The 21,877-nt window shown below is 29.3% G+C and overlaps 1 protein-coding gene across 1 annotated transcript in view; it reads right to left on the reverse strand.

The window, feature by feature from the left end:
• LOC148284680 (arylsulfatase B-like) overlaps positions 1 to 21,877 on the reverse strand; it is a 72,851-nt gene that overhangs the window by 23,107 nt on the left and 27,867 nt on the right. Inside the window, exons 5-7 of the mRNA XM_088236363.1 lie at positions 12,678 to 12,786; positions 8,938 to 9,090; positions 5,117 to 5,274 (exon numbers count right to left, since the gene is read on the reverse strand). Coding sequence (XP_088092489.1) covers positions 5,117 to 5,274; positions 8,938 to 9,090; positions 12,678 to 12,786 — 420 coding nt within the window. The remainder of the gene's footprint in view (positions 1 to 5,116; positions 5,275 to 8,937; positions 9,091 to 12,677; positions 12,787 to 21,877) is intronic.

Genomic DNA, 21,877 nt, shown 5'->3' on the forward strand with positions numbered 1-21,877 from the left:
ATTTACCATTCTGCTTATGTTTAAACATTAACATTTTCTCAACCCTTCCATCTGTTGGCTTTTGTGAAGCAAAAAAACTGAAATCTTTATAATGTGGGTGAGATTCACCTAGTTGAACCATTTCACCTACTAGGCAACGGTTGAAACCAATTTTTATACTTCTTATACCAGTTAGTTTAATCAGCAATGTTTTGAGTTTGTTCTAATGTTTGTAGACAGGCTGAATTTTTTCCCTAGGGAGAAGCTGTTTAGATCTAAATTTGTTGCAACAGAAAGGAAAAACATTTTTGAGAAGGGAATATCGAAGAGTTGAGAAAATCGGGTTGTGGTCCTGTGGCTAGTGTCTCGGACTCACGGACCAAAGATCCGTGGTTCGAATCCCACTCTACCCCAACTCGATTCCATTTTCTAATAGTGAGTTATTTACAACTCGTTGAAAATGGCCCCCAAAATGAAATATTTGGGTAAATCATAAGAACGCAAATATTTCTTAAATAAAAAAAATAAAAAAATGTGGATGTTTAAACATAAGTAGAATGCTGAATGTTACACAGTGATTAATTTGGCTACTTAAACCAGCCATTGCCAGTTTATAAGCCCCACATTCCCTTCTCAAAAATGTTTCTCCTCTGTTGCAAAGAATTTATATCTGACAGAAAGTACTTTAAACGATATTTATAAAACTCAAAAAATATTAGTTGGCCTCATGGTGCAGTGGTATTTATTATTATTTACGTTTAAATTTAGAAGCAGGTCACACATTGACATATTATTATGTGTGCTCTAATAATAATATATTTTTTAAAATTATTTTTTATATTTTATTATAAAATACATTATTTACGGCCTTAGAACGGGGAAGCTATTCCTAGTTAGACAGTTTGCAAGACTCACCAGCAAAAATAAACAAGATGTTTGAATACGCCCGTGTATTACTCAATTAATATATTGTTCCAATAATTCAATGTAAATTGCTGTAATATAGGTAAAAAAAGTGCTTTTGAGTACTATTCGATAAATAATAGTATGATAACCACAGAAGACCATATTAGTACATTTTTCAGTATATTTTTTTAAATATTAGCATCCAAAGCTTAAGAGAAATGTAACTTAAGCCATGAATTATTTATTTTTCTCTCTAATGATGCATAGAGCACTATATTACAAAAAGGTAAGATGATCAGTTTTAAACTGGTGCCAGTCTAGAAAATGTAAAATATTTAAGTGTAAAAACGCATTTACAAATAAATGTTTCATGTCAACCACAATGGAAATCAAACTTGAAACCTCTTGCATGGTAGGCGAATGAACTGACTATTTTTCCGCGAGGTGTAAGAGATGACATTAACTTTTATTAAATTCTTTAGAGATGATTTGGGAACGAACCTGGCATTATTTGAATGGAAACCCAACGTGTTTACTATTTATTACCTTTCAAGTCATATACATGACGGGCTTCATACTTATTCAATCGAAAAACCCTTAGATAAATTTGCATATTTATTACTCATTTTAATTTGCAGCGGATTAAGTTTTAAAAGGTGTAATGAGGTTTTTTGACAAGGAAGACGTTACATAATGCCTGCGTCATTTGATCTCCGTGTACATAGGAAAGGCGGGTCTCGAGGTACATACAGGTATCCTTGTGATCATGGAATAGAGGTCAGGTAATTTATCCGAACGAAAAGTAACACTTCAATAGCCCGGAGGTAAAATAAACTGTTTAATTACCAATTAGTAGTGTGCTTAATCGGTTATAATAATCGAATACTTCGATCATTTGCATTGCTGAATTATTCGTATTCGCTATCAATAAGATACTCTGTAACAAATGTGTAGGTAATTAAAAAATATTTAGTCATGAAAATGATTGGTCATGAATTAAAAACGACGTTTATATGTAGGACAATCGTAATATAAATCGGGTAAAAAGATTCTGTAATTTTTCGGAACACCCTAAAAAGCATTGTATAAATCACGCTAAAGGAAAATCTATTATCTTTTCCTTAATCTATCATCATTTTCTCCCTTTGTTCCCACTTCCCCGTTAAAGATTCGTATATATATGAATTTATTCAAATATGCATATTGCTATTTCTATTTTTAAAAGTTTATTTTTTCTCGCATACTAAAATTATACAAATAACTACTTAAATTTATTGGTTAGTTGTAAGAAAGCCTGCCAACGTACAAAAAATACAGGCCTCAAAAAAAATGTTTCTAAAAATATAGAATAAAATCCTAAAAAATCTAAAGAACCTAAAAAATCCTGAACTTAAAACAGAAATAATCGTCATAAATGTTTTCGAAAGAATTGGGTATTTTCACAAGTCGAGGAAATTAAAATTCACATTTAAAATAAAATGTATATTTAATACGGATTTTTACGATTTTAATGATATAACTATTAACAATAACATTCCCTTTTCGCACCTAATAGTGCATAAGGCACAGCATTGGTACATTAATCGCAGAGTATATTGATCATTTTTTGTTACACGAAGGAAAGATGATCAGTTTTACGCTTCAGGTACCAGTCCAGGGACTGTAAAATATTCTGGGGTGAAAACTTTAAATATATTAAAAAATTGGTTTTATTTGCAATTTTCGAATTTAAAAATGAGCACGTATAAAACGGCTCGCAGTCGGCTTTGCGTCATTTTGACGTCACGCGTTATGACCACCGCCGGCTGCGCTTTTTAAAAACATTGCCTACAAATTTGGCGCCAAAACGCCATATACCTATGCCATACAACGCCTTAGTATTAAAAAATAAGATCTCATAATTTAAGTTCGCAACGAGATCACAATTTTTTTTTAAAACTTAGTTAATTACTTCACGTAACGGGATTTCTCAGAGAGCGATACAATAATTTATTAGTTTATTATTATTAAGGTATTGTTTATTATTATTAAGTAATTATTATTATTATTGAGGTATTGGTTAAAACCAAGAATAAATTAACAAAATTATTTTACCGAAAACTAACATTAAAATTGAATACATATTTTTTTATTAGCAAAAAAATGTATTAAGGAGTAGAAAAAAATATTCAATATTGTGGAATATAATGAAATGTACAGCCAGAGTATGCCAGTTTTTTTTTTAAGTATCACTTTTTTGCGGATACCTATCTATAGGTATCTTCCGGAATGTTATATATACATATATATCTGTGATTTTTTTAGATAGTGTACACATCTTAAGTCAAGTTCAACACACTTTACAATTCACTTTAAAAAGAGTATTGAAATTTAAAAACAAACATGCAGTATACATATACATACTCGTATGTATATTTGAGTAAAAAAAACATTTTTCCGAATTAATGACCGAATATTTTGTTTCATCATAATAATTTTTAATTAGTAATTGACACGACCATTCCCAATAATCGGTAGATCAATCGGTTGTTATTAACCTGTTATAAATTATAAGATTATTTTCACTACCTGGTTTGGGCATCACTATTATCTGATATCCCCTTATAATGAATTGTACAACAATGTATCTGTGTTCCATATAAGCTTGGATTGCATTCAAAAGAAAAGTTATCCGGTATTTAGTACTAGGGTGTGTCTGATCTACTTATTACTGGGATTGTCAATTAATGGGATTTAGGATGCTATTGTCGATGATGTAATTAAAGTACATGTGAACTGAGTAATAAAAATAGTGTGGTCACGGTAAGTGAACGTAATCAAAAGAGTATTTAAGTATTTGTAACAAGGAGTTACTAGTTACCTAATACTGTTCGATCGTATGAGTTATATAAATGTAAAAAAAAAAACGATTAATACAGGAAAAATACCAAAGCCTAACTCATCATTTGTTACCCATGGGTGATGGGAACTTTGAATTAGTCCATGAAGTTAAGTAACCATATATAAAGCATAAAGTTTTTTTTTTGCTTCTGTAATAGCTAAATGTTAGATTCTTTTATTGAATTTATCGATTTTCAATAGTTTTTAAAGTAGATGGCACATTTTTAAATTATTCAAAATATAGCGATGACGATTATACTCAAAAGAAATATCTATTCTTACATAGAAAGAATGCACAAAGAAATTGGCTTGCTGACAGTAAAGCAACAAATTAAATATAATGTAGCAATTTTTATACATAAAATAATTAAGGGGATGAATAAAATAAAAACAATAGTAAAATTTAACCAACAATGTCATACATATGAAACAAGGGGTAAATAAAAGATAATATTACCAATGAGGAGAAAAACAAAATCTCAAAACTCATTGTACAAGGGATTGAAACTGTACAATGAGTAACCTGAAGAAATAAAGGATATAGAAAAAATCGAAATATATCAAATTAATTTGAAAAAATATGTTATCGAGAAATTTTTATTAAAAAATTGAAATATTAATTAAAGTTTATATTAGTTCTTAAGACGTTATGAACAAACTTAATAAAGTATAAATAAATAAATTTAATAAAAAAAACATAAATAAATCAGAATTTTCCAATCCTATTTTCTCCAGACCTTTATAATATCTTCATTACAGCATATTAAATTCTGGATGACGATTTTTAAATGATTGTTTCTCCCGTATTTGAAAATAAACTTTTTTCAAATATCCAGATAATAATACTATTTGTTTTACTTTATAAATTTTTTTAATACCTAAACAACTTTCGTAATAATCATAGAATTGAATTAAGCTAGCTGATTTTAAAAAAGTCAATCATAAACCTTTTATTTTTTTATTTGTGCATGCTGTGTTCACATAATCGATGAACAGTATCGAAACATAATAAATTGTGATTATTATACCAATGTTACATTTATTGTATATTGTTTGTGAACCACAATAAATAAAATAAAATAATAATAAAACAACGAGGTAAATTTCAAAGGTCTGAAGTTCGAATCTCGCTCTGTCACAGCTTGATTCTCATTTTCAAGCAAAGTTAGTTGTTTTTGAGTACCTACTTTTGAGGCTAAAGAATTGAAGTTTTTGGGTTAATCACTGAAACGCAAATATTACGTTTTCATTTAAAAAAATTAGTTTGTACCTTGCATTCCTATTTTACAAACAGATTTTCCAACTGCACTGCCCTACGATTGTGTTTTTTAATATTTGTTCAGCAACTTACCCCTCTGAAGGGCCAGTTAGAGCCCCAGTTGGCGTGGAGTCCAAACGTTGGCGCTCCGTTGTCCGATACGAAGACAACTAACGAGTTGTCCAACATATTGTTCAATTCCAGAGAGCGCATCACTCGGCCAACGCTGTCATCTAGTTTAGACACCATTGCTGAAAAAAAAGAAAACATAAAAAACACAGCCGGCAAAAACAATTTGAGAAAACGATAAAATACATTCTGATGATTGACTTGACTGACGAATTTCAGTTGTCATATCAAAATGACTTTCAAATTTCGGTTAAAGGCACAAACATTTTAATTATTTAGAATAGGGAAATATCACTTTTGTAGTAGCAAATTTTTTATTTTTTTTTTGTAATTTTGAATTCCCGCAAAAATGGTCATTCCATTGGCCACGCCTCGTATACGTCACAATTCATGTTTTTTTTGTTCCTGACCGCTCAAATTACTATCGAGGCCAAACATGTCGCGTTTTTTTAGTGACGTATTAAAATATATATATCTAAATATATGTAAACATTTCTCCACAATATCTATATTGATTTTGAAAATACAATTAATTATTCTAAATCCATTTCATATATTTTTATCGGTATTTGTAGTATGTGATATTTTCCTATTATAGTCGATAAAATAGGTAGTTAGTATATAAGAATCAGTGGTAAAAATAATATGCAAAACAACAAAAAAAAACCATTTGTCTAACGTCAAACAAACATATTTATTCAAACATTGTTTAGAAGTCATTTAAACTAGTGTGGGATAGTAGGCCGTATAGGCATTGGACATTTCAAATAATGCCAATAATAATATAACAATGGTCAAAAAGTTATTTTGTCCATGTGGGAAATTGTCTACACGAACTGATTCTAAAAAATTATCTCCAAACCATAACTCTAAGAATTACATAGTTTAATCTAGAAAACCGAATTATTTTAATGTTAATCTTTTGCTAATTCAACAAAAATAATTGAAGACCCTGTTTTAAAAACCTCAAATGTCACGAAACGACAATTTTTCAGGAAAGTATTTAAACTGAATACCACGGTGATTAAACCACATGATAAAGATTTCAGCTCTTTTACTGCACAAAAGTCGACAGATGGAAGACTTAAGGAAATGTGGATGTTTAAACATGGGTAGAATGGTAAATATTACACAGTGTGTAAAGTGGTCACTTAAACTAGCCAATGACAAGTAATACGCCCTGTAATACACCTTGACTTCCATATTATTCCCCTTTCAAAAATGTTTTCCCTCTCTGTTGCAATAAATTTAGATCTGCATATTACGGTTTTACTATTGATTTTATGAAATAAAATAAAAGTTATATTTTAAGTGCTGTTCACGATACTGGCTATAGAACAGTTCGTTTTTTGTTCATTCATATAAATTGATGTAGATAATTTCTGTTTTTACGAAACCACTGTATTGTTAACAGTAAATTTAAGGTACCTACGATGTTTTAAGAAATATTAGGAAATCAAGATTTTTTAGACGCAAAGTATAGGCAGAGAATAATAAAACATGGGAAGGTTTGAAAAATTTTAGACATTTGATGTTTTTAGAACGAAGTCTTCAATTAAAGTTTGGCTACGATCTTTTTTTTTTCAAGTAACAAGATCTTCATTGTGATGAAAATTCAGAAATATTTTATGAGAAAACGTCCTTGTTTGTATGTGTATAAATAAGATGATATCTAAGGATCAAATATTCGATCATGACTAGGTCAACAGACATCAATCAATATATTAGCATTACCATTCAAGTGATATGCTTTGGAATTTCGAAGGAAGAATAACAACGGTTTGGCTCTTAAATGATTGAATTCCTAGAAGATTATCTCGGGTAAGAAAATGCTTGTATAAAACAAATTTAAAGCGCGCCTGTAAATAAAAACACGTAAAAATAGCACATGTCTGTATTAAAACAGAGAAGAGAATAATATTTTTGTGAAAGGAAATTAAATCGGTACAGTACTCGATCAAAAAACAATATATATATTGGATCTGTGAAGTCTACGAAGTTTGGTTCTAGATCTTTACAATACATAGGTTTTAAGGAATTTAATAAATTGCCACAAAAATTTAAAGTACCTATTTCAAAATATAGAAACAGGACGTGCGAATTGAAGAATTATTTTTTCCAGAGGTACTTTGAATAAATAATGTTAGTTTATAGAGAATGCGCATCTTGAACATATACCTTTTAATATTTCACCGTTTTTGCTTGTATATGTAATTTTTAATACTATTTAAATGTTATTTGTGTTTTTTTCTTTTTATATACTTATTTTGGCTTGTATACATAATTTCAATTTTTTCAACGTTTTTGATAAAAAAATTAACCTGTATTGGGTGTGCGCATATTTTGTTAATTAAAAAAAAATGATTTTATTTTGTACTAGTTCAGTATGTATATATATATCCATGTAATTTTTAAACTTTTTCAATTTTCTTTCCCAGATTGCATAATGTAAACATTATTTTGAATTTATTTCCATGCCTAGTATTCTGTTTATTCTGTTATTTTCAAGTATTTTTCATACCCTTTTTAATTTGTAGCATATCATAATTTTAATTTTTCTGCTTTTGTTAAATAATATTATAGTTTAAAATTTAAAAACGTCTCTAAAAAAATTATTATCTGTATGTCCCTAAATGAGTTTTTTTAAAAAAAACTCCTTGGGAATATTGTATATAATTATGTATAATATGTTTTCAATATAATAATAAAAAAATAAAAAAAATTGAAATTTCTTAGCGCGTTTGCCTACCACGCAAGAGACCTAGGGTCTGACATGGTTGACATGAAATATTTATTTGGAAATGTGATTACATGCAATAATATATATTATAATGTACAACTGTGCGACCGATACTTATTTTTATTTATTTTACTATTAATATTACAAGTTGTGTGCCATTAGTAATTTTACATTATGAATTATATTTATGTGGCAATTATTTACGTTACCAATATTAAGAGAAAGCCTCTAATTGGACCTTGCAAAATGTTTTCATAGTATGTATCTTATTATTATTTTTTATTACTATTTATTTTTACCTAAAGCGTAAGACTAATCATGTTACATTCATGTAACAAAAAAAAAAAAGAAAAGCTACGATTGATATATAAATGCAGTGCTCTTTGCACATTCGGTGCGGAAAAGGAAAAGAGTAAATGATGAAGGTTTTAACATTTTTTTATAATTGGTTTATATATTTTTTATATATTTGAAATTGGTTTATATATTTTTCTTTGGTAATATTCTTTGCTATCACATAAAAAAGTTTTTGGACCACACTTTTTATTAATCTATCACGTAATAGTTTTACTGTCGAGGTACTCTCAGCTTCTGAGCCGAAACTTGCTGAGTCACCATTTGGTGTGATACCTAGTTTATAACTGTAATTTAGGAATTGATCAGTCATTATTTTAAACTGCCACAGTTTTCTAATTGAATTAGTAGATAGTGTAATATATAGCGGGTTCACAGGCATAAGGCACTTGCTGGTTGTGTATTTATAAACCGTGTATCTGTTATTAACTAATGTATGTATAATGTTTTAATTAATTAAACAAATAACAAAAAATAAAACAAGTAATGTCTGACAGAATCTTTGGTTACGATACTTTATTTGGCGCAAGAATACGAGCATGTTATCTTTGTGATTGAAAAATAACAGAAAATTGGTTTAAGGGTAAATTTTCACCACGAAAAAAAAAATAGTCTCGAAAAACTTTATGATAATTTTTATACTGAAAAAATATTTTTTAATAACATGGCAGTATTTGTATTTTTTTTTTACCTGCGTATTTTCTTCGGTTAGTGTCAACCACGTGCTTCATCTTCAGGACAGTTTCCGGGGGAGCTTCCACAGGGCTTCCGACGTTTCCCGCATGAGGAGCCAGATGAGCCAAGTATAAAAATAGGGGCACTCTAGTATCGTGACTGTTGATTACTGCAAACATTCAATAATCATTTAGAAGTTATTTAATAAGAGGTATTACGAATTAAAATGCTACACCCAAGACCTGTCTGATGATCTTGGTGTGAATAAAACCCGGTGCTTGATGTAAAAGTTAAAAATATACGTTTTTATTCATATTTTTATTTACGTAATTTTTAAAAAAAAATTAAAGGCTAATTTCATTCAACCAATCCATTAAATAAATAGATGCTGTTATTTTTTATACTTTAATATGTACGAGAAATAACAAAATATAACGAAAAATCTAGCAAATATGTGTATATTAATAAATTGTCCCGACTAAAAGGAAACAGCAAATACATAAAACTAGAGGAAAAGAGGAGTGATTAAGGAAGACAAAATGATATGTTTCTTAAGACGCGATTTAAACAGAGATGCCGTTAAAACATATTTGATATTTGCTTACATCCTTTTTATTATATGCTTCTAATGAGGACGCTGATATGCTATGGGAAATTGGATAATTAATTGTTTTCTTTCACGCGGTAAAAATTCAAGCATTGTACGGCGAAGTTTCTCTTAAATGTATGAAACTTAATATGACGTCATAAGTTCTTCTAAATAAATAAATTATAGAGTGTTGTCATAGATTTACAGTTTCCGGGAAGCCAACCCACCAATTAGGATAAACTCACCGAAAAAAACTAGTGACGTCACGCGCAAAGTTTTTTTTTAATAATAGCAACAATGGTGATACGATACATAAAAAAATGGCATAGTTTGATAGTCTATTAAAAAATGAATATTTAAATGAATTGCCACTAAAAAATGTCAAAAGAAAACGTAAAAGTAAAAGAAACAGTGTCTTGTTTTAAGCTGAGACTGAGGTAACGGCTAGATGAGTCTCACCCACATCAATAAAGGTTTCCAAATATGTTCAAATGTTTTTAGACAGGCTGGATTTCCTCTCTAGGAAGTTATTAAGATCTTAATTTGTTGCAACAGAAAGAGAAAACATTTTTGAGAAGGTAATATGGAAGAGTTGAGGAAATGTGGATGTTAAAATATAGGTAAAACACTGTGTAAAGGGGTAATTCCAACAAGCCAATGACGTGTCATAAGCTCTATAAATGCGTTTACTTCCTTATTACCTTCTCGAAAATGTTTTCCCTCTCTGTTGCAAAAAAAAATAAACTGAGGCTCATTGATATATCCAAAAAAATATTTAATTTAAGTGATAATCATACATGTATTTTACCTAAGTGTTCCAAAATCCTTGTGTTGTTTAAAAAAAGGCTGAAAAGCTAGCGTTCATAACTTACCATTTTATATGTAAATATATTCAATGAAATATTTTGAAGAACCAAAGTTAACTGATAAACATTTTTTAACTCATGAAACGGGCATTAACTATTTTTTTACCGTAAAGTACCAACACCATTACTCTTATTTTTGACTATGACCAAAAGTAGTGTTGCTCAGAATTCCATAACATAAATAAAAACCCTAAAATATGGACATTTGTAGTTATGGCATTTGAGAAACTGATCTAAAACGTAAATTTTCACGAAATTCATTAAAGTGCAAAAAAAAAAAATTCTACTGAGATCACTTTTACACTATTTTTAAAGGTTATTTATGAGCAACTATTACCTCTCAAAGGAAATACGTATTTTGAGTGGATGTGAAATGAGTTAAAATACCAACATTACTTTTAAAACATTCACTATTTACAAAAAAAACTAAAAGCGGTTCATTTAACATAAATTTTCGTTTGAATTTCATCATTTATATAATTTTTCATGTTAAAATACGTTTTAAAAATTAAAATGATACTTTTGTACGTCCTTCAATCAGATAATCACGCACAAAGGATTTATTTTCACATAGAAAATTGTAATATTTCAAACAAACGTTGAAATATTTTTAGAGGCTAATTTGCATTGCTAATCCAACCCGTTCCTATAACCTTTAACGGATACGTAGGGAGGTAAACAGTTATTTTTATTTTGCAAAAGAGACATTCGTACGACTCAAAAAAAAATGACTGATTTATAAATAAGATGCTTAATTTCCTTTTTTTCTTGTCAAGCATTGTTTAAATAAATAAATTTTGACACTTTTTTAGCCTACCTTTGCGCAAACAAAAATCATATTATTTAAAAAATTCAATCCCTTGTAGCGATAAAAAGCACGTTTGAAAACTTTTTTTTGTTTTTTTATATTTATGTATAGTTTTAGTTAATTATTTGTATTTATTAGTTTACTTTTGTTAGAGTTACGAAATTTTCTTATTGTATTTTCGCGAGATGATATATTTTTGATAGTTTTTATGTAAAATAAATAAATACAATAAAAAATATTAACTGCATTTTAAATAACAAAAACAATTTGTCTTGAAATCTCAGAAGTTACAAAAAAGAGGCACATTGTTTGCAGTTAAATAATTAGATTTCAATTTTGTACGATAATTTTTAATTTATTTTATTTTATTTTTTTCTTTGCATTAACAATAAGTATACATAAGTTATAAATACAAAAAAAAACTTCAACATAAGTTTTATGTCGCTAAAACTAAAATTTAAATAAAGGGACATTCTATCCATTAAAAAAAGAAGCTACTTAGATCTGCCTTTTTTTCCATAAATTTCAACAAAAACTTAATTTAAAACAAATTCAATTAATTCATCTCTATCATATTATCCTTATAAAATGCATTGAACAGTTTTGGAGCTTTAGAAGATAAGTGTTTTTTCCCGAGTCTGGATTTACAATAAGGGATTTTAAGTTAACTATTTAAGCTATAACTAGATCTATGATTTTTTTAGGAAATAAATGTTGGCGCATAAAAACGTATTTCAGACTGTACTGGCAATAAATTTCTGGTAGCTTCAAAAGTTCAGCTTGCTGAAATAATTAGTTGGAGGGTAAAGTTAAATTTTTATGAAGTATAATTTTAATAATTAGTTTTTGTACGGTTTCTAAAGGCTTAATATGATTATAGGTTCCTCCCCATCCAATGATTCTATTAGAAAAAAAAGACTGTACAAGAGCATGATAAACCATTTGGCCTGTGTTTGGATTAGCATAACTCAATTTGTTAACAATATTTTCATTATGATTAGTCCATTTAAGTTGACAGTCTAACGTTACTCCCAAATATTTTATCGACTTTCTTAGTTTTCATTTTTTCACAGTAATAACATATGTTAAGGATACAGTATTTATTATAAACTAGTACGCAAGTTTTTTTATTCCATAAGACGTTAATAAAAGGAGGTAAAACCTTATTAAAAACACACTGTTAAGTTATACAATTATTGTTTATCGAACTTTATTTTTCATTTTATTTATATTTTAATGAAATAAAACATAACCACTTATTTTAAATATTGTAAAAAAATCAACTTTTGCAATTTTATTTAAACATTTAATTTCTAAGAATCATTTTTGCAAGGATCTTTATTTACTAGTTGTTATTAAAACGAAAAGTTAGGTCACATATGAAAAATTGATAAAATGTATAATTATTTTTCCATCAGTAGACTGGTTTTTTTTTACTCAGCACTAAAACGAATAAACGAGGGAAAAACTTGGTAAATTATGTGTAAGTTTACCGTTAATGGCCTCATTTGTGTAGAGATCCGTAGCGTAGGTGCCTTCTTCTCCCCAAGCGGGGGTGTTGTTCCGATATAGATCAAATCCAAAGTAGAATTTATCATCAATCTGTAAAAAGACGCAAATATTAAGGTACGTAATATCCGTTACAAAACACAATTATTAAGTAAAAAAAGGTAAGCTACTTTAAACATTTTATACGGGGACCAAAGTACTAATAGTCCGAATCATATTGCATGGAAAGCTTGAAGGAAAACGCAGTGTAAGAAAAAGACGTGTCTCCTGGATTAAAAATTAGGAGAGTAGTTCCATCGCAATCTCAAATCTTTATTCAGGGTGGTTTTAGACAAAATAAAACTGTCATTATAAAAAGCCAATCTTCACTGTGCGTGAAATTACAACCAGAAAAGTTACCTGTTAAATGCTTGAAAGGAAAATATTTATATTCAAGGTGATCAAATTAAAAAATAACAACTAAAAGTAAAAAAAAAAGGTAAAGGTTATACGTTATCATCATTCTATGTCCGCTCCCTAGTTAGAGGATATTTATGGTGTCTTCAAAAATCCTCCAAGCATTTCTGTTGGCTGCCAGCTCCTGTGCATCCCCTCAAGTCAGTTTCGCGTTCCGTAGTTCTGACACAAACTGCCGACGAACAGTAAGCAGTGAACGTCCTGAACGTCGAGAACCTGATGCCTTGTAAAGTAGGCAAGCGTGGTTAAGGCTCTCAGGAGGCATCCACAGCACATGGCGAAGCCAACCGTATCGCCTTCACTTGATGACAGTTGTCACCGGAGTTTTTTGCGTCCGTTCTTTTATTTCCTCATTACTTACAAAGTCAAACCACCGCACGCCCAAGATTCATTTGAGACACATATTTTCAAAACTCAGTTATTCGAAAGAAAATGTTCTGTTCTACAAGATACATTAAGAACAGGTTATGTACTTGTTCTTACTTTGCATATATTATTTTCTTTGATTACAAGCCTTTAAAATGGAATGTAAAGAAGACTTAAAGTTAGCATTTTCGACACCTCTTTCTGTTTGCGTTCAATCGTGTACGCTGAAGAAACTATGAATTATTGACAGATTTGTTGTAAAAAAATTAAGGAAAATACAGTATTATTATTAATATTAGGTCAATATTGTATTTTCCTCAAAGTAATAACGCATTATTACTTTAAGGTATTCTCCTTCATTTATGACTTTCGGTGCTTATTTTCAAATTTGGAAAAAAGGACAAAATAATAAATTTTATACAAAACAAATTACGAAAATTTTTTTTTTTTACGGAAGTTCGAATCTTGATACGCGTATAAGACATTTAACTTAATTGGAATTTAAAAAAATATTTATTTAGACAAAATCATCTGATCTCAACAAAGACTATGTATGTTTTTAGGAATATGAAGATAAAGACAAAAGTGGAATGCTGAATGTTACAATGTACTTAGAAATGTGTTATATTTAAAATAAATTAATTCAATTAAATTGAATACTATGTTATATTTAAAATAAATTAATTCAATTAAATTGAAAAAAATCACTTTATCCGCACAAATCTAAATTAATTTGTCTGTCCAAAAACATCTATGTTACAGACAAAATATATCCGTGGCTTGGGTTTAAAAGAGCTAATCTCGTAAATCACAACATTTCAGGATAGTAATTTTATGGCTATTTTGTGACGGTATATATATAGTTGCTGTTTGAAAAAAAAAATTTAACATTATACAAAAAATTTCGAAATCAAATAGAAAAAGGCCAACTAATATATTTGTATATGTATATATTTTTATCATAGCCCTTTCTATAAAATAACTCATCATCATTTCCTTTCCACACCTAATGATGCAGAGGGCACTAGATTAGTACACAAATTGCAGCATATCTCGATCAATTTTGTTTCATAAAGGTAAGGTGATCAGTCTTACGTTTCAGGTACCAGTCCGGGTTCTAGTGTGGAAACACCCTTTCAAATAAATATTTCATATCAACCATGTCGGGAGTTGAACCTGAGACCTCTTGCATGGTAGGCAAACACGCTGACTATAACACCACGAGGCCGACTAATAAGATAACTAATAACAGGTAACTAGTTATAACACTTTTTTTTTATTCTTTTTTTTATTTGTTTATTTTTCCATACATATATTATTTACATGGAAATATAATTACAAAAATAGACTTAAGGAAAATACATCTTTAAATTAAGCTACAACATAATAATATCGATAACTACAAAGATGTGTACAAAAAGTATAACAATAACCAATAAGATGTTTTTTGTATTATATCTTCACTAAATTTTTTAGTTTTAATTATTCGATTATTTCATACTACGTACTACATGTTTATTGTGCACTGCTGTGATTGTATTTCTGTAAATTATTATTTTTTGTAAAAGGTTCTTTGAACCGTTGATGTATAAATAAATGAATAAACAAATAATAACACTTTTGTGAAATGAGTGAGTTATCAAATCTAAACAACAGTTGGAATGTTTTTGACTTTAACAAAAAATAAACAATGAATACATTAGTTTTTTTGAATATTACAAACAAGAATCTAACTATGTATTTGACCAGTTTTAATGATTTTAAAAAACCATGTGATTTTTCTAGAGATGTGGGTGTTTTCTGCAAATTGAGAAATGCTTTTCTTGTGATTAATACAGTTTTTTGTACCAAAGCGGTCTGGCTGTTTTTAGCAGAACATAGAATTGACCTTCCTGCACCCGATGACACGAATACCTCATTTTTTCAAAATTGTGGACTGGCTGCTTTCTGCATAACTACGTTCAATTAGGGGACCATATCACGATTTAACTTTATAATTATATGTTTGGAAATATTATAAAAACAAATAAACTAAAAAAAAATTTCTTCATTCCACTGTTTGTAGGAAGGAATTAATTATTTTACTCAACTTAAATTCGCATTATCACCATGACCATACATTATGGCGCTGTCCTTCGTACGAGCTTCTGGTAAAACCATTATTTACATCATAATTGCGCTGTTTGGCCAGGTTTGCCTTACATCTCGCCTCGCCATTGTGTGTACTCACTCCCAGCTGCACATTCCTCTATACTCACCCACAGTATATTCCCACGATGGGATCTGATAGCGAAACCAATGACACGGGCCTCGCGAGCAAAATTATTGTTTGGATAAAAATCATTCATCACAGTACTCCCTGACGACCCTCGGAATGTTGTATCCGGGTTCAGGTTGAGGAAGTTCAACAAAAAAAGTTCTAATTAAACAGTAGCAGTTTGATCCATTTGTATTTATTATACTACCCACATTGTTTTTAGGTATTTGTGATAAAATCTAATCTTATATTACAATTGATGACATTTATTTATTTAATAGTATAATTATACATTTTTATTATTTAAAAAAAAAAAAAAAAATTTACTCGTTATATTTTTACTAAAACTAAAATCCCACCAAGCCACTTTCTGTAGCGTGTTGGTGAAGATTATATTTATACTAACTTAATAATATTATTTACATTTGTATTTGTATGAATAACAGATAAAAATGAACGGCCGGAAAGATCAGAATATACGTGTATATAGTACAAGTAATAATATATAAATTTAATTTTGAAATACAAAAAATATATGAAATATTAAAATATTTACACATACAATGTTTGATTATGTCCAAATGCTTGCAGACTGGCTGGGTTTCCTCCCTAGGGAGTTGTTCATATTTAAATTTATTTCAACAGAGAGGGAAAACATTTTTGAGAAGGGAATATGGAAGTCTAGGCATTTACAAGGCTTATGACCTGTCATTGGCTGGTTTAAGTGGCCACTTTACACACTATGTTACATTCACCATTCTGCCCATGTTTAAACATCCACATTTCCTCAACTCTTGTTGACTTTTGTGAAGTAAAAGAGCCCTCTCTGTTGAAATAAATTTAAATATGAATAACTCCCCAGGGAGGAAATCCAGCCAGTCTGCAAGCATTGGGGAAGAGATTTATTTTGGGCACTTCAAATGTCTAAGATATGTATTATTCAAATTGAAAAACACGATTTGAAAATGTCTTTGTCCGTTTTAAAAACACATAGATTTGCTACTACTACTACCATCACGCCAGTTCCCTATAGGGGTAGACAGAGGGAATAAACCGCAACACACATCTATCCTGGCATACATTTCTAGCTTCTTCCACATTAATATATCTGTAAATAACGAAATTTAGTCGGTGAAATAAAAATTCAATCCATAGATGTGTATACCGTGGGGTACTTGACCCCTTGGTACATATCGATGTACCTACCTCAAAACAAGAAGATGGCCAGTAGTGTATCTTCGTGATCGCTCAGAAAAATTAATCTTCACTATGACGTCAAAATAAAGATATGTCACCTTTTTTTTTTTAAATCATGTAATTTTTTATATATTTTTTGTACTCCCAGGAGATACAACAAACTCATTTTGGGACAGAGTAATATTTACATAAAGGTATGGTAATAATAATAATATAGTAACCAGTAAAAATATAGTAACAAGTAATAATATAGTAACAAGTAATAATATAGTAACAAGTAAAAATATGTACATAAAACTGAAAGAAGATAGCAAGCAAATATATAATACAAAAAAAAAATCCAAAATAATTTTTTTAATTAAATATTTACATATTGTAAGAAAGAAATATCCGAGGAAAAAGAAGAGCTTTAAACTAAATTTCATCTTCCATGTACCTCTTCAAGTAGTAATTTTTTTAATGAATACAGTCATTATTTGGCGTTCTATAGGACTCCGGTAGCCTGTTGTACTCACTACAAGCAAGATACAGCAGAGACCTTAGACCATACCTTGTCGTGCGTGATCCAGGAACGTGAATATTTTGACTCCGTTAGTGCGTAGATTTGTGTACCGTTGCGTACGCACCCCCTTGGTACATATAGATGTACCTACCCAATTCTTGAATATAGAGGGTCAGTATTGTATCTTCTCAATCGCTCGGAGAATTTATTTTCAACTATACGGCCATGGTAAAGGTATGAAGTAATAATATTTAATAATATTTTTATTTTTCAAAAAGAAAGGTAGAGATGTGGTACTACGGAGTTCAATAAATGTAATATAATTATCTATTGAAAAAAGGAGATGATCTATTGTTTAAACGTAATAACAGCGTTTCCAACAAAGGAATTCATGTTAGGTACCACAAAAGAATACTACATAGAATTTAAACGTTTATAAAGGAAAAGTGGTTATAATTTGTTATTATTTACTAAAAGGACATAGAAAGATCTTAAAGAGTTGAAAAAACTACAATTAGGATGTCAAATGCGGCTTCAGGAGTGTTTTAAAGTTGTTGGTTTGTTTTCACAGACCACGGACTTAAACCTATATACTATTAATATAACAATTATTATAAAAATCTCATAGCAATTTTCTTATTGTTTTCTTTTCCATGCGTCTAACATTTCCTTAAATAAATGCAGAAGTACAAATGCCTATAAACGGCATTGAAATTCGAACACAATCATGAGTCACGGTACTAGCTGTGTATAAAAAATACCCAAGGATTATGAATCTAATGATTTAATCTTTGAATACATTAGCGATACAATTTAAAATAAACAAGAAAATGTCAGTAGTTTTCTAATCAGCGGAAACTGTCTCGCGTAGAACGTGAATGAGTAATTTTAAGTGTTTAAGTAAAGCATTTTACCGACAGCGAGCCTTAAAATGTTATGTTTTTACTGGGTTAATTATTGTACGTTTAAAATAAGCATATGAACACTAAAATTGATTGTAATAATTTTCCGGTTTAGCAGATTTTTAAGGACGCTATCACGCTTTTAATAAAACTGATCTTTGCAAAGTCGTCGTTTCGTTTCTGTAGCATATTTTAAAAATTCAAAATTTGTACCAATCATTATAGTCAATCCGTCGCACAACTTGGAGTTCTTGGGGATAGATCTTCCCGCTTTTCGTAGATCTCTCACTAATTCAGTGTGGGGTGAAGAAGAATTGCAATGTCTTGGCTCGAAGTCTTCAAAATAAATTGGCCAAAAATACATTTTTTTTAAACATTAATTTAAGAGTGCGTTATATTACAATGAAAGCACCCACCCCTTTCCCGAAACTATTCATAAAGACTTGTGTCATTCTTCAGTTTCGCATATCAATATTATTTTATTTTTTTAACTAATTAAGCGAAAACTTAATATTTCTTGACAATCAAACCTCGCACATAACAAAACAAAGAATCTTTATAAGCTTTTATTGTACCCTCACTGCAGTATTGTCAATTTGTGATCAATCAAATACACATGGTCAGTACAATCACCTTTTTCTAATTTCTAAGTATGCGTTATAAAATTATAATTATTCTATTTGTTACTGTAAATATTTTTAAATAAAAGTATGTATGTAACGTAAAAGTAAACAAAAAATTTTGTTAAGCAGATAGTATTATTTCTAATGACGTATAATCCTTACTTTTTTCTTTTACTTTTGGCGCTCATTTTTAAATTTTAAAAAATAAACGGACACAACTTATGTAAACACTGAATATTAAGTGTGTAATAGACGAATAATCCAATGTTGTGAATTTATTCGTCGGATAACCGGTGTTGAAATTCAAATAAACCTTATCTACGTGTAATTTTTTTCCAATAGACGAAATTGATTATTTCAGGTAAATTGAAAGTTTTTGTTTCTAATTTTGATTTAGAATTTTAAACAATTTCAAATTTTACAAGTTTCAGTTATTTAATTAAGTAAAACTAATGGAGGGTTTTATTTAATCGGAAAATTTATTTTAAATTAGGATAATCTCAGATTTCAGACGGGGTAAGTTTTTTTGTTTTATTTCATTGTTGAATTAATTCCCAGAAAAACTCCAAAAGGCCAAAAATTAATTAGAACGATAATAAAAATAGTTTATTGTCATCATCACCATTTTAAAAGATAAGGATCAATCTTAGGGCCCGTATCAAAATGGAATGTTAACAGAGTTACATAAAATTGTTCATAAAGTAAAATCGAGTTTTCTGTACGAAAATGTGTATATTTGTATGAAAATTGTAATAAACTTTATCAGCAACGTGTTATTTAACTTAAAAATTTCATATATGCGTACATATATTTAATTTTTCAAAAATTAATGTTACTTTATAGATGGTTTAAGAAAACTCTGTTAACTTCCTATTGTAATCGGGGCCCAGATACTAATAAAAAAATATAATTATATCGCGATGTATTGCAAAATCACGAATATTTCATATCCATCCTATCATGAATCGAACCCAGAACATTAAATTTTAGCAAAGAACGCACCAACCGATCGATTACGAGCCTGAATTATCTTCACTTGATTTCCTTATCTAGTATTTTTACCTGACTGTAGTCATCTAGTCGAAAACACACGTACGGGGTTCTGGTTCTATGTTACACACATCTTACACATATGTTACACACAAACTGTATTCCGCATTCGTCGGGACACAGAACAGAGTAGATTTTTTGGGTTTAAGTAAAACAAATGTTTGCTCTGTGGTAAAAAAATGGTCATATTTAAAAAAATATGTTCTTGAGAAATTTTGATACAAAATTGTAATATTATTTCCTATTTGAATTTTTTTTACTAACCCTTACTGATTATTCCATTTATTTTACAAAATATTAAATAATTTTTTATTCATACTCCGCTTTTGATAATAATGTTATTTACGGCTCTTGAAAAGTTTGTCTTAGTCTTTTGTTTAATTTTGTCTGGTAGTTTATTGTACAATTTCAGCCCCTGATTTATAAGTCTCGATTGTCCCTGTCTCGTTTTGGAATGTTGTATGTGATATTGTTTTGGTATTCTTGTATTATGTCTATGTTTATTACAATGTTTTTCAAGTTTTAATTCTTTGTCTACAATTATATCAGTGGCTAACTTCTGAATAAATTTTAAATATTCTAGTTAAGAAGTTTATTTTTTTCTGTTTTTGGAACAAAGTTTTAAATAATTGTAAAAAGACTCGATAATTTTGCTAATTAAATTATTGATGTGATTTTTTCATATCAACTGTCCGTCTATCGTTAGTCCTAAATATTTAATATGTTCAATTTCAATTAGGCGTTCTTCGATTATGTTATTATTGAAAGTTTATAAAAGTTCTTAAGATGTTATAAACTAACTTAATACAGGATAAATAAATAAACATTGGTTTGACTACCATGCAAGAGGTCTCGGGTTAATTTCCCGATATGGTCGGCATTAATTTTTTAAACATTATTTTGACGGAAATGGATATTTTACTGTCCCTGGACTGGCACCTGAAGCGCATGAAACCGATCATCTTCATGTAACAAAAAAAAAGATCAAGAAACTCTGTGATTGGAGCAGCAATTCCGTGCTCTATGCATTACTAGGTGCAAATTGGTAAGATTAAAAAAACCATTTGAAACACTGTAAAATAAAACATTTGTCAGTGTGTAATAAGTTTATGTTCCTTTAATTAAATTAATGTTATTCACATATTAAAATTCTAAATCGGTCAAATATATTATAAAATCTCTCTCCCCCACTCCTCTACTCTATTTCTTAAACTCTTAACCTTCTTACGTGCTCATTTTTACTCTTGTCGTTTATATTGTATTATTTTTTCTCTTTGCTGTGTAGCCTGTTTTCTCATTATATTTATGAAAAACTTTAACTGGATGTATGTACTATTTTTCATATTTTATACTTATATAACGACGATTGTTTTTCACAAATAAATAAAAATAAAATACGCTATAGTTGGTGTACCAATTTGTTCCAAGGTGTGCCCCATACACTACTTTGTGCGTATAAGGACACGGAGGTGATAATCTTGCTTAAAAAAAGCATTGACACACTTGTGGACAAATAATAAGAGGTTTCTGCAAAATGTTCGGACGAGGTTTTCCCAGAATATGAACACTAAATGTAATACTCAAAACCCGCAGGACTTTTGCTCAGATACACCTCTCTTTCATCGCACCAAGAGTATTGAATATTTTGGACAAAATGGATTTTCAAGAGAGTTCAGGCCAAGATTTTTCCTTTTAAGTTGAAAACTCCTTGATGATTTTTAAGTTGGTTTGTTTCATGTAAATCATATGTTTGTCTTTATTTGATATTTTCATATTGATAAACCATATTATCGGGTTGTGGTTCCGTGGCTAGTATTTTAGACTCACGGAC

This window comes from Micrasema longulum, unplaced genomic scaffold (genome assembly GCF_059751315.1).
Source record: "Micrasema longulum isolate JH-2025_06_02 unplaced genomic scaffold, ASM5975131v1 h1tg000097l, whole genome shotgun sequence".
Classification (NCBI taxonomy): domain Eukaryota; kingdom Metazoa; phylum Arthropoda; class Insecta; order Trichoptera; family Brachycentridae; genus Micrasema; species Micrasema longulum.